General features: G+C 35.3%; 1 protein-coding gene across 22 annotated transcripts in view; it reads right to left on the bottom strand.

Annotated features, from left to right (window-relative positions):
* dlg1a (discs large MAGUK scaffold protein 1a) overlaps positions 1-14364 on the bottom strand; it is a 144284-nt gene that overhangs the window by 90866 nt on the left and 39054 nt on the right. For all 22 annotated transcript variants that reach the window (XM_051113474.1, XM_051113475.1, XM_051113477.1 and 19 more), the window contains one exon: positions 4923-5090. In XM_051113474.1, coding sequence (XP_050969431.1) covers positions 4923-5090 — 168 coding nt within the window. The remainder of the gene's footprint in view (positions 1-4922; positions 5091-14364) is intronic.

Here is a 14364-nt window from a genome sequence, read left to right as displayed (position 1 = left end):
TGAGGGTTTTTTTTTTTTTTTTTTGTACAGCTACCCATTTCTATTTTTTTTCTTCAATAGTTATTCTTAAATGGTCCTGCGTTGTGGTAAATTCATTTCTAAAATCATTAGTATTACAAATTCTCAAAAAGCTGCAAAGTTATTATAAAAATGGAGAATAAAATGTCCCGCAGAGTCCGCAAATGAATATTAAATAATTGCAACTTAAGTCAGAATTCTGACGTTTTTTCCTCTCAATCGCTACTTTGCATCTCACAATTCTGACTTTTTTCTCAAAATTGCAAGATATAAATCCGCTATTCTGAGGAAAGTCAGAATTGCAAGATACAAAGTTTATCTTGCAATTCTGATTTTATAGCTCACAATTGCGAGTTTATATCTCACAATTCTGAGAAAAAGTCAGAATCGCAAGATACAATTCTGATTTTATTTCTCACAATTGCAAGTTTATATTCCACTATTCTGACTTTATAACTCGCATTTGTGAGCATTCACAGTTGCAAGATAAATTGGGAATTGAGAAAAAAGTCAGAATAGCAAGATAAAAATTTTATCTAGCAATTCTGACTTTATTACTCGACTGTGAGTTTATATCTCACAATTTTGAGAAAAAGTCAGAATCGCAAGGTACAAAGTTTCACTTAATTCTGACTTTATTTCTCACAATTGCAAGTTTATATCCCACTACTGTGACTTTATAACTTGCATTTGTGAGCTTATATCTGAGAAAAAAAAGTCAGAACTGAGGGTTTACATTATGCAATTGTGAGAAAAAAAGTCAGAATTGCAAGATAAACTTGCAATTTTGAGAGTCAGAATTGAAAGATACGAAGTTTATCTTGCAATTCTGACTTTATATCTTGCAATTGCGAGTTTATATCCCATTATTCTGACTTTATAACTCGCATTTGTGAGTTTAAAATCACAGTTCTGAGGAAAAAAAAAAGTCAGAATTGCGAGATGAACTTTCAATTTTGAGAAAGTCAGAATTGCAAGATACAAAGTTTACCTCAGAATTCTGAATTTATATCTCACAACTGCGAGTTTGTATCCTATTATTCTGACTTTATAACTCACATTTGTGAGTTTATATCACGCAACTCTGAGGAAAAAACAGTCAGAATTGCACATTTAGAAAGTCAGAATTGTGAGTTTACATTATGCGATTGTAGGGAAAAAAAATTGCGAGTTTATATCTCACAGTTCCGAGGAAAAATGTCAGAATTAGATGTTAACTCACAATTGTGAAAAAAAAAAAAAAATTAAAATGTGCAATTACCTTTTTTACATTTTTTATTCAGTGGCAGAAACTGGCTTCTGTACAAAGGCAACAATAAAGAGCCCTAAAAGAGTCCAAGTGTATGGAAAGTTTTTATTGCTAATTGCTTTATTGCATTACTTGGGGAGGACAATAATGTTATGCAATATTATATTATTTTATATCTTCTGCTTTTAGCTACCGATATGATAGTAATACTTCCAGGTCAGTTTAACAAAAATGTATCAAACTTAAATCCATTCTGCAAAATTCTGCAGATTGTGTGCCATAATCAATACAGAAAATAAGCAACAACGTGCAAATCCTGATGAATTTCTCTAAAAAAAATGCTAAATATCCCCTAACCCTGAATGGTTTCTCATTTGGCCAGTCAACAGAATTACCAGCTGAAACAATTAGTGTACTAACATAAGGTACTGAAAACATTATCAGGCTATGTACATAGTCTTTTCCTGACAAATGTTTCACTGTGCATCCATATTTTAAGAGTTCCATCTGACTGCTGCAGAAAACTGAGTCACTGTACAGCAGAGCTGTCTCTGTGGACTGGCTATAATGCATTAATGATGACCAGATAAACAAAGATATCTATGTAGAGGTCCAGTTTTTAATAAGTAATGTTGCTAGTTCTGTGCTTGGTATCTTCTCATTTGGCACTTGACTTTTATTATGCTTACACAATGCACAATCAGCCACGTCATAGGCTTTTATATGAATACACAGTAGTTATATATAATTAAAATGTTCCATTTGTGTGTGCTTTGCGCTTAGAGTGTTGTGTCATTAACATTGTGCTAACACATACTGTACTTTGAATCAGCTGGGAGTCTAATCTCACAAGCACTTCATGAGTACTATTTATATACGTGATTTTCATGAGTAGAAAATTTGAAACGTCCAGGCAAAAATATTCAAACCAATGACTTATGGGGTTTGTTTTGGATCAGAACAGCTTATGTAGGAAGCAGAAAGCAAGGCACTAGCATTTGGAACGGAGCTATTATTTTTTAAGGGCTGCTACTGACCTGTTTTCTCAGCAGCAGACATGATATATTACACGCTATGTTGAACTTTATACAACAATGCAGCTAGATGACATTACTTTGTTATGAGCTCAAAGCCTCAAAACAGCACTACAGGTGAAATTCACTCCATCTACTGTTCCTGGCTGAAAAAAAGCAGCCTAAACGTGTTATTTTGCTGGTTTAAAGGGATAGTTCACCCAAAAATGAAAATAACCCCATGGTTTACTCCCCCTCAAGCCATCGTAAGTGTATATGACTTTCTTCTTTCAGACGAATACAATCTGAGTTATATTAAAAAATGTTGTGGCTCAAGTTTTATTAATGGCAGTGAATGGGTCGCTTAAGAAGACCGTTATGACGCAGTGTGGAGTACTTTTTATGATGGATGGACACACTTTCTTGGGCTTCAAAATCTCAACAGCCATTCACTGCCAGTATAAAGCTTGGAATAGCCAGGACATTTTTTATGCAAGTCCGACTGTATTTGTCTGAAAGAAGGAAAAAAAAAAAAAAGTCACATACACGTAGGATGGCTTGAGGGTGAGTAAATCATGGGGTAATTTTTCACTTTTAGGTGAACTATCCCTTTAAAATAACTCCACTTGCAGAACAACAATTCACAAATAATATACTCACCCCCTTGTCATCTAAGATGTCTTTCTGTCTTCAGTTGCAAAGAAATTATGGTTTTGAGGAAACCATTTCAGGATTTTTCTCCATATAATGGACTGCATTGGTGCCCCGATTTTGAACTTTCAAAATGTAGTTTAAATGCAGCTTCAAGGGCTCTAAACAATCCCAGCCGAGGAAGAAGGGTCTTATCTAGCGAAACGATTGTCATTTTTTTCTAAAAATAATTTTTTTTATACTTTTTAAGCAGAAAAGCTTGGGATGCACGTCCACGATGCTACGAATTAGTGATGGGTCGTTCTTGAACGTTCTTGAATCTTTAATGTGACTCGGGAAGAACGGGTAGTGATTCGTTCAGTCACGCATTTTGCAACATCCTAGGTTCTGTATTGGAATTAGTTCACCTTTTTCGAGTCGCCTGGTTTTTCAAGTCGTTCGTTTATCTTATGGGGCGGTCATGTGATGAACAAATGACTCGAACCCGAAGACTTGAGAGATGAACTAATCAATTATTTTTCCGGTTCACACTGCACTGGTTGAGCTTTTGGGGCTGTCACGTGATGAACAAACAACTTAAACCCGAAAACATAGGCTAAAGACCCAGGTAAACAATTAATTAATCTTTTCTGTTTCTTATAGTATTATAGTTTTGTCTTGTTTGTAGTGTGATCAATGTTTGTGTAAGCAGTAGATGTGTTAGGGAAGTAACTTGTAACATTTTAATTATATTTTGCTAAAATGAACGAAATGACTCGAAAAAAAGATTTGTTCATTTTGCTGAATGAGACTCAAAGGTCCGAGTCGGTAAAATGATCCGAACTTCCCATCACTACTTCGAATCACGTCTAAGTTCATCGTCTGTGTACTCCGGCTCAAAAAGGTAGAGAATGGCGAAAAACTCCATCTTTTCTCTTACAACTTCAGAATCGTCCGACATTGTTGTACCTTTTTGTTTGTAACTTGTTTGACTTACTTGCACTTTCTTAGTCTTTGTGCATCCGTTTTGTAAACACTGGGTCTGTGGTTTCGCGTGACCTTTCGACATGATTCAATAGTACGTAGCGTCGTGGACGCGCATCCCAGAGCCTGTGCTACACAAGCTTTTGTGCTTAAAAAGCACACACATTTTTATTTTCCAAAAAAAAAAATGACAGACCGTTTCGCTAGATAAGACCCTTCTTCCTCGGCTGGGATGGAAGCCCAGTTTAGAGCTCTTTGAAGCTGCATTTAAACTACATTTTGGAAGTTCAAAAACAGGGCACCAATGAAGTCCATCACATGGAGAAAAATCCTGAAACGCTTTCCTCAAAAACCATAATTTCTTCACGACTGAAGACAGAAAGACATGAGCATCTTGGATAACAAGGCGGTGAGTAAATTATTTGTGAATTGTTGTTCTGGAAGTGGAGTTTTCCTTTAAGCTGGTTTCCTGGTCTTGAACAAGCTAGTGTTCAGTTGATTTGGTTTGCAATCTGGCTCCCAGCATGCCAAAAACTAGCAAACCATCTTAGGCTAGAAAGATTTCTCACATTTCAGTGGCAGAAACTACTTCACAGCCTACAAATCACCAAACTGAAATATTCATCCTAGATATGACATTTTAATAACCGCATCTGCTTTTTCATACCAAAGTGTCCCTAAGAGCTTCTTTTATTGATAAAATCAGTAATAGTGAAAATAATCAACAATTAAAGATTAAAGATGTGTTTGTGAGCTACAACAAAACATCCGCCAGCACTCGCATTTGAAATAAACGACACATTAGATTATCAAAATAGTAACTTCTTGTAGTCCGAGTCTTTAATTTAATGGGTATGAATGTAACTGATTTTGTAAATGTATGTTTGTGCGCATGTGTAAACATGACACTGATGGAGATTCTATCACACACAACATGTAAGCATGTTTACAGAGTGCACAGAGACAGAATAGATGCCATGCAGCACAGAAATGTGTCATGGAGCCAGAGATATTCTGGGAGGTTTTACCTTCATAGGAGAGATATGTGAATGGGAAACATAGCCATGTACATTCTCAATCTGGGAGATGTTCTTCTCCGACACCTGCACCAGCTCAGGAGGACGCACATCCCCTGGTAGGTGTGGAGAGCTGTGTTCTGGAGGCGACGTGGTATCCTCATCCTGATATCTATATTTCTAAAAAAGGTGAAAAAGAGAGAAAGTGTATAGTTATACCACAATAATACTGTATATTTAACACATTGCTTGTAGCTAGACTGACTGGCCTAAATTCCAATACTTATGATATGAAGAAAAACACAAGACCTCACGAAGTTTAAACGAAGCCAGCACTGACACTGAACGGTGAAACTATTTCAACTTCATTTCTTTCTAGACCACACTCCTGAGATGGGAAACACTTTTTAAATGAGCCTGGCACCCCCAGATCCTACCCGCTGCACAAGTCGTCACAGTCGACCCCAATCTGCCATGACTCTATGTGAAATATTGTTCTGCAACTTTCTTAACGGGAAACGCAAATTATTCAGCAGTGCCTTTTATCCATAGACATCCATCTTGTCCAGGTGCCTTGTTGACCCTGATGCATATGCCCGCGTCGATGGCATTCCTGGGATATGGGTTAGGAAATGCAAACACAAGTCTAGAGGGAGAAAAAAGAGGGCAGGTTTCTACGGGAAGGTACTGTAGATGCCCAAAAAAGTGGGACAAACTCCAAGTTAGGGTCTTATGCTGGTTGCTCACAGTAACGTCACTGCCTCCGAACAGCATGGGGGAAGACTGAGTGGATTTGCCCATATGGAGAGATTCATGGTAGAATCCCATGCCCTATTTTAGCTCAGAAAATTAGTCCATACAACATATTTAAATGACTTCAGATTGCTGCATCAAAAACAGTCTGCAGTTAAGAGATAGTTAAGGGATAGTTCACCCAAAATAGAAAATCACCCTATGATTTACTCACCCTCAAGCCATTCTAGGTGTATATGACTTTCTTCTTTCAGACGAATACAGTCGGAGTTATATTAAAAAATGTCCTGGCTCTTCCAAGCTTTATAATAGCAGTTAATGGCTGATTTTGAAGTCCAAAAAAGTGCCTCCAACCATATAAAAAGCACTCCACAAGGCCTTCTGATGTGAATCGATTAGTTTGTGTAAGAAAAATATCCATATTTAAAACTTTATAAACCATAAACTATGTAAAACAAGGATCTGTAAAGTAAAAATGTCGGAGGATTTTGATATAAACTGAGAGGAGACTGGTTTTCCTTTGCTGTAAACAAAACTTGGTTCTCGCAAAACTAGCATATTCCCACTGAAGCTGACACTACGCCCCCGAAAGCCGTGCAGAGTACTTTTTATGATGGATTTATGCACTTTATTGTGCTTCAAAATCTCAACAGCCATTCACTGCCATTATAAAGCTTGGAAGTGCAAGGACATTTCTTTTTATATAACTACAAATGTATTCGTCTGAAAGAAGAAAGTCATATACACCTAGGATGGCTTGGGGGTGAGTAAATTTCATTTTTAGTTGATCTATCCCTTTAACAACTGTACTGCAGTACTAATTGTCTCTGTTGAATCACTTATGTTGTTTTTCTCATTTGTAAGATGCTTTTAAGTCTGCTAAATGAATAATGTCCTGGAAAAGTGTAGAACTTGCCACACAGAGAAGGCTTGGCACCCAGGAATATTGAACCACGCTGCCAAAATTTAAAGAGGTAGTAAAGAGATAAACTTACCTAGCTGGTTACATTTTTGTTTAAAAATTGATTAGAAATTAAACAAAAAAATAAGACAAAAAATGAATAGATATAATAGAACAGATATAATATTTTTAGAAATAAATAAATAAATAAATAATATATTTATAATAATAATAATAATAATAATAATAATAATATTATTATTATTATATTTATATGCCATATAAAGTTAGTTTCTAAAAAATTAAGTTCACCCTATTTTGTTGTGGGACCAGTAAAAGTTTAAAAAAAAAAAAAAAAAAAAAAAAAAAGTAAAAATTAATATAAATAAATAAATATTAATAAAGGGTAATATTATCAAGCTGGTTAAAACAAATGTGATGTACAGATCCCAAAACCAAATTAAATCAAAAAGCAACAGATATAATAATATTTTTAATAGTGCTGGGCAACAATTAATCGCATAAAAAATAAAAAGTTTTTTTGTACATTATATACAAGTGTGTATACTGTGTATATTTATTATGTATATATAAAGACACACACAGAGTATATATTTTTAAAATATTTACATGCGCATGTTTATATTCATAGAATTCATATTATATTTAAATACATTTAATATATAAACATATTTTCTTAAATAAATACATGCGTGTGTGTATTTACATATACACATAATAATATACTCAGTACAAAAACATAATATATACACAAAAACTTTTATTTTGGATGCAACTAAAGGCGATTAATTTGATAAATTGATTCCCAGCACTAATTTTTAATAATGAGCCATATAAACTTTTTTCCCTAAAAAAATACAGTTGACCTTATTTTGTGATACCATTATCTAGCGGGTTGTAAAAAAATGTCAAAACAAAACAAACTTATTTATTAGACATAATATTTTATTAATTCATAATTTCTTTCTATTTATTTCTGAGCCATATAAAATGTTACAAAAAATAAAATAAAACTGACCTTATTTTCTGGTGGGACCATTAAAAATAGAAAACTGAACTACTGATTCCACAAGCCCAGCAGAAAATCAAATAAAATCCTTATTGTTGAGCCCTTGTGTATATTAGACCGACCAAAGAGAAGTCTGCTACTGCTACTACTACTGACACTTTAGTAAATGGGACCTTAAAATCCTAGCAAGTCGCTGAGTTTTAGCATAAACTCTGTGCACAGAATCCTTTGCCTTGTTCCGAACAACTCAAAAGTTCAAACCGAACTCTCAGCGGGCCACAAAGCCAGTAAAATTGAAAGGTGAGTTTGAACTCTAAGCCACTGCTGGGAGAGAAAGGGACAGACGGGGAGCAGTTCTGGAGATGTTATTACACCGCTGAGTGCTTCAGTGACTCGGCTTCAGGCGCGCAGCCGCTGCCACTGTGGGGCCAGCTTGCCTGGATAATGAGCTGCTCGACTGGCTCAACGCTCACTCGCTCTGTGCTGGTCTGTCCAAACTGAGCTAACGTCAGTAAAACCTAATAAATGCAGAGAGATCACTCACACAGGCATTCAACCAAGGAGGACAGGTCTCGGAAAACTTGACAGCAGTGAAAAAACCAAATGCTAGACAGGCTTTACACAGGCGATGTCCTCTGCAATACAATGCCACTGGCCTAGAGCAGGGCGAACCTTGAGAGGTGCACGACTGTTAGGAATGCAGTCTGATGGATGTTGTATAGGATCTTAAAGAGTGGAAGAGTCCCGCGCCTGCTCCGCGTGCCCCTTCTGTCTCGGGTCTAGGCGTGCTGCTGTAAAGCTGTCAGCTCTTGTCTGTTTATCTGGCAGAAAACATACCGAGGCCCAGAGCTCAGCAAACACAGCACTTTATTATAGACGCTTCACCTTGAATACCTTCGGAAGAGCTCTGTATCACAACTGCACATCCCACGGCTGCCAAAACAACCATATTCACTCCACAAGACTAAGCATCATTTGCATGAGAAATGTGTAGTCAGCTTAATTTGGGATTATGAAGGCACATTCACCTCGTCTGAACCGCACAGAGCAGGTGTTTGCTGAATGCCCAGATGTGTGGCCCATCAAACAATAAGCAAGCATTCTGTTCGACTGAAATAAATTATATGATTTTACTCTCAGTTTCATTTATAAACTGAAACACTGCTATATTTGCCAGATAATGCAGGCCCATTTTAGAACCTTTGACCTATTTATACCACTAGTGAGGATTTGCATTATAGTTACCAGTTTTTCTGTGTCTTGATGAGCACATTTGGCAAATAAAAAACATGCGGCACACAACCATTCAAATGTTTAGGGTCAGTACGTTTTTGTTTTGTTGTTCATTTTTTGCTCAAGGCGGCTGCATTTATTTGATTAGAAATACTGTAAAATCAGTAATATTGTGAAAACGTGTTACAATTTAAAATACCAGTTTTCCCATTTTAATATATTGCAAAATGTAATTTATTTCTGATTAAACTGATTTTTAGCTTTTATGGGCTTTTTTTACATTTAAAAGACCAATTTTTTCTAACCTAATTAAATGTACACTACCAGTCAGAAGTTTTTGGACAGTAAGATTTTTAATGTTTTCTAAAGAAGTGTCTTCTGCTCACCAAGCCTGCATTTATTTGATCCAAAGTACAGCAAAAACAGTAACATTTTAAAATATTTTTTTTACTATTTAAAAGAATTGTTTCCTATTTGAATAAATTTTAAAATGTAATTTATTCCTGTGACGTCAAAGCTGAATTTTTAGCATTACTCCAGTCACATGATCCTTCAGAGAGCATTGTAACATTCTGATTATCTGTTAAAAAAAAAAAAACCTTATATGTATATGTATATATATATATATATATGAATTATTACATGTATTTATTTATTTTTGATTAATAGAAAGTTCAGAAGAACAGCATTTATCTGAAATAGAAGTCTTTTGAACATTATCAAAAGTGATGATAAAATGTCTTTATCATCACTTCTGATAATATTTCACAATATTACTGCTTTTGCTGTATTTTGAATCAAACAAATGCAGGCTTGGTGAGCAGAAGAGACTTTAAAAAACATTGAAAATCTTACTGTTCAAAAACTTTTGACTGGTAGTGTATGCATCATTTTTTGAGTCAAATTCTTAAATTTGATCAATAAATTCAAATAGCAAGACACTATAGGGCTGTTACCAATCAAATGAAATCAGTACCAACAAAATTTTTATGTTTGTAATGCAGAGGTGACACAGAATCTGCATCAGAAGTGACATTTAGATTCATTCACACAGGCTGTTTAATACTGGACATGAACGCATTTAACCTGCAGTTACAAATTCATAATTAATGTTTTGATGTTTTAAAAACAAAGTTAAATAATGATACTTGAAATTATCTGGGGGAAAAAAAATACTTTAAATATAAACCTAAAATCAGCAGTAGGTGGTGGCAAATCACTACTTGAGTCATTCATTCAACCAATTCGTTCAAATGACTAACTGATTCATTAGCAAAAGACCATTGTGTAGGGTTGCCAGGGTTTCACAGCAAAACCTGCCCAATTGCTACTCAAAACTAGTCCAATACTTGCCCAATCGGGTTTTGGGGAATAAAATAGACATTTTTAGCAGGGTTCTCCTGGTAACATACGCATTCCAAGGTCTAAATATCACATCGCTGGGGTCGCTTCAACCCGTGGACATAAAAAACAATCTGCGGCAACAGTGTTACAGCAGCCCAATTCCATGGGAAATCCAGGGACTTGGCAACACTGCCATTGTGTGTGCTCAGAGATGTAAAATAGTTCTGCTGTGGCTTTGATTGGAACTACTTTTGTTGCCAAAATACAACAAAAACAAGAACTGTTGTGTCTAAAATGTAAGTCATTTAATATTAACTTCTTGTTTATTCACCTGTTCATCAAATCAATATCACATTTGCAATCGTCGCTCTTCATGTGATATTAACTATATCAGATGATATAAACATAAAAGACATAAGAGTCATACGGCGGCATATCACCCTTATCTTGAATTTTGGGGGAATTCTAAATGTATTTTAATAGACCACATCACACAGTAAAAGCGTGACATAGTTGTCTATATTACATTGCATTTCTGTCAATAGATTCTCCTAAATATTACACACTGCACCTTTAAACAACAATTATTATAGTATCGTAGACAATATTACACACCTAGCATGGATAACTTTTAAACTACCTTTATGGAACTTTCGGATCCTACTGACACAGTCAAAAAAACAGCAGAAACATTATTCCCGTATGATCATACAAGCATGCAACAGCATGAGGGTGAGTAAATGATTACAGAATATAATATTCTGGGTGAATTATCCTTTTAATCTGGACGTTTCTGAAACATTGATTCTGGTTTCTAGATGGTCAAAGTTGTTTCAAGCTGACAGACCATCTTGGACCAGCAACAAACCAGCTTTGATGTTCCAAAATAACTTAAGCTATATTTTCCAGCAGGGCTGATGTAAAATTAATTCAAAATAAAGTGCATATTTGATCACAACTTCATATGCCATCCCAATAAGCGCAGCGTACTGTACTTCCTCTCCCTCCGTCTGCCCTTTTCCTGCTGCGATCCACAGGGCAGACAGGAACGAGACATGAGATCATCACATCCACTTTGACTTGTGCTTCAACCTAGGAGATGAAGAAAGAGCTGACATCTAAACAGACAGTGTGCTGTGAGCAGAATTAAAATAGTTTCTGCCTCTTGTCTCTCTAGGAAACATCATGGCCCTCCCTCCTCCCAGCTGTCCCCACTGCAAAACCTAAAATTAAACTTTCAAAGCACATTGCCACTGCTCATCCAAAACTGAAGCAGGCGGAATTTTGTTACACTCAAACACCAGATGACAATACAAATAAAGCAACAATAAGTGCTACGGGTCACTTGCAAGACGTTACCTGAAATAAACTCGTCTGAAGACCTCAGAATGAACTAATGCAAAAACATTTATTTATTTATGATATATCAAAAGTTTAAAAGTCATTTTAAGTATAAGAGTATAAAAAGTATAAATAAGAGTTAAGCATCAACACGGTTCTAGTTTGGCATTTTATGAAGGTATACTTGAAGCTTTTTAAATTGGGTTTCGAGGAAACATGAGAAAAAAAATGGTTGGGAAACACCATTTAAGTCTTTCATGATTAAGCACTGGTTAAAAACAAACAAAAGACAGGTTTTACTGCTCAAATTGGAAGCATAAATCATCAAAAACAAATCAAGCGCACATTTTGTTTTCGTTACACATCAAAAAAGAAGACGGCTGTCTGTTTCTTGGCAGCTCTCCCTTGAGATGACTATAATTAAACTAGCAGGAAGCCAGCTGTAGGTCCTTTATGAGAAAGCTCTGCATTACTGTGAAGATTCAAACTGGACAAGACGGGAACAACAGCCATAAGCAAATGCAGGGTGAAGACGTGGGGTTTACAGACTTTATATGGACGCAGAGAAAAAGATTCCAAATGAGAGAATAGCCACTAATTTGACAATAAATTGCAAGTAGTTCACTTCCAGAACAAAAATTTACAGATAATGTACTCACCCCTTTGTCATGCAATATGTTCATGTCTTTGTTTCTTCAGTCGTAAAGAAATTACGTTTTTTTTTTTTGTTTTTTTTTTTTAGAAAAACATTTCAGTATTCCTCTCCATATAATGGACTTCTATGGTGCCCCCAAATTTGAACTTCCAAAATGCAGTTTAAATGCAGCTTCAAAGGGCTCTAAACGATCCCAGCCGAGGAAGAAGGGTCTTATCTAGCAATACGATCTGCTATTTTCAAAACAAATTTTTTTTTTTTTTACAATGTTAATACTATTTAACCTTAAATGCTTGTCTTGTCTAGCTCTGCGTGAACTCTGTGTATTCCGGTTCAAGACATTTAGGGTAGGTCAAAAAAATCCCATCTCATTTTCTCCTCCAACTTCAAAATCGTCCTACATCGCTGCAGAAGTACCGACCCAGTGTTTACAAAGTGAACATGCAAAGAAGGTCAAACATGCTTCACAAAAAAAGGAAAAACGCCGATGTAGGACAATTTTGAAGTGGGAGAAGAAAATGAGATGGGAGTTTTTCCAACATACCCTAACTGACATGAACTGGAATACGCAGAGTTCATGCAGAGCTAGACAAGACAAGCATTTGTATTGACTTTGTTAATGATAGGCTATTTAATCATATTTTAAAAAATAAACAAATAAATTGCAATTAAATGACATTTCATGTAATTAATTTTATTTAAATTTTAAATCAATTTACAGCCTATTTACATGACATGAAAAAAAAAATAAAAATGTATATTTAATAATTTGAAAATTATTCAAATGCTTTCATTTTGCAATTGAATCATACATCTATTTTTAAACCACAACAGAGACTGACAGAAGAGAAGAAATTTTAAAAAAGAAAATAATAATAAATAAATTATTTTTTATTTCTTTGTGCACTAAAAGATTGTAGATTCATAAAATCAAGGTTAAACCACTGATGTCACATGGACTGTTTTATCTATGTCCTTACTACCTTTCTGTGCCTTTAATGTGTCAGTTGCATTACCGTCTATGCAAGGTCAGAAAGATCTTAGATTTAAGAAATATCTTAATCTGTGTTTAAAAGAAGAATGAAGGTATTACGGGTTTGGAACGACATCAGGGTGATTAATTAATGACAATTTTTCACATAGCTGTGCTGATTAAAGTATTTATATTCTAATTGTTCGACAATAAACATTAAAAGCAGGATGTAGTTTTATTTCACCCCAAAGTCAAGTTTCTGAAAATGCATTTAAAGAGGCTTTTGAACCAGATATGCTGGATTCAGCACTCCATTTTTGAGCATGACAGCCTATCAATAATATAGGCTAAAATGCTTCTAGACAGCAAAAGAAGTCTGAAAATTGGCTATATTAACTCTCCCAAATTTAGTATTAATGTGTTCCAATTGGACTGCAAATACACTGTAATCATTTCTAAGCATTATTATAAATATTACATATGCATGTTTTTTATTTTATGAAAAAAATGCTACTTTACAATTTTGTTTGCTTGGTTTTATTTAGAAGAAAGAAATGTATACATGTTTGGTACAACATGAGAGGGAATAAATGATTAGAGGAAAAAACTAAAACATTGTTATAGGCATAACTAGTTTGAGAACCATTGGTTTATTCAGAAGAGACACCCTGGAGCATGACATCATATCCTGTTGCTCACATTTGTTGTGGTGTAACTATGCATGCTTAAAAATCTAGTGTGACTGGAATAAAAAGGCAAAAAGCGGAGCTCGTTCTATCCCTGATCTTCCTTCGAATCCTTCCTTCCCTTCTTTCCTCGTGCCCTCGTTACATCATATGCACTCGGGGCAACCGGGTTGCAAGGCGTTTTACACACTTCAGTAGGATTCCCTCTGCTGCTCTAATGGCTTATCAACAAAGACGTAGGGGGTGATCAATTCTAACTTGCTTTACGTAATGAATTGCTAATGAACGATGCTCATGTGAGAGCATGTGGAACTGCCGGTCACAAAAGGAGCTTCACGGTTAACTGACTAAAACGTAAAGTGCTCTGTTATGTAAGTCAATATGTAAAAGGATCACACTGTCCAATGCAGATCTTCAGAATAAAACTGCATCTTGACTGCATCTTGTACAATAAATATTTGAGTGAAACAGAAGTGTTTTCCATTTCATGAAAACTTCCAGTTTATTAGTCCTATACGTGATTGAAAAGCCTAGAAAA

The sequence above is a fragment of the Labeo rohita genome, chromosome 6, assembly GCF_022985175.1.
Source record: "Labeo rohita strain BAU-BD-2019 chromosome 6, IGBB_LRoh.1.0, whole genome shotgun sequence".
Taxonomy (NCBI): domain Eukaryota; kingdom Metazoa; phylum Chordata; class Actinopteri; order Cypriniformes; family Cyprinidae; genus Labeo; species Labeo rohita.
Note: the sequence above shows the minus strand (reverse complement) of the source record. Positions and strands in the feature narration are given on the sequence as shown.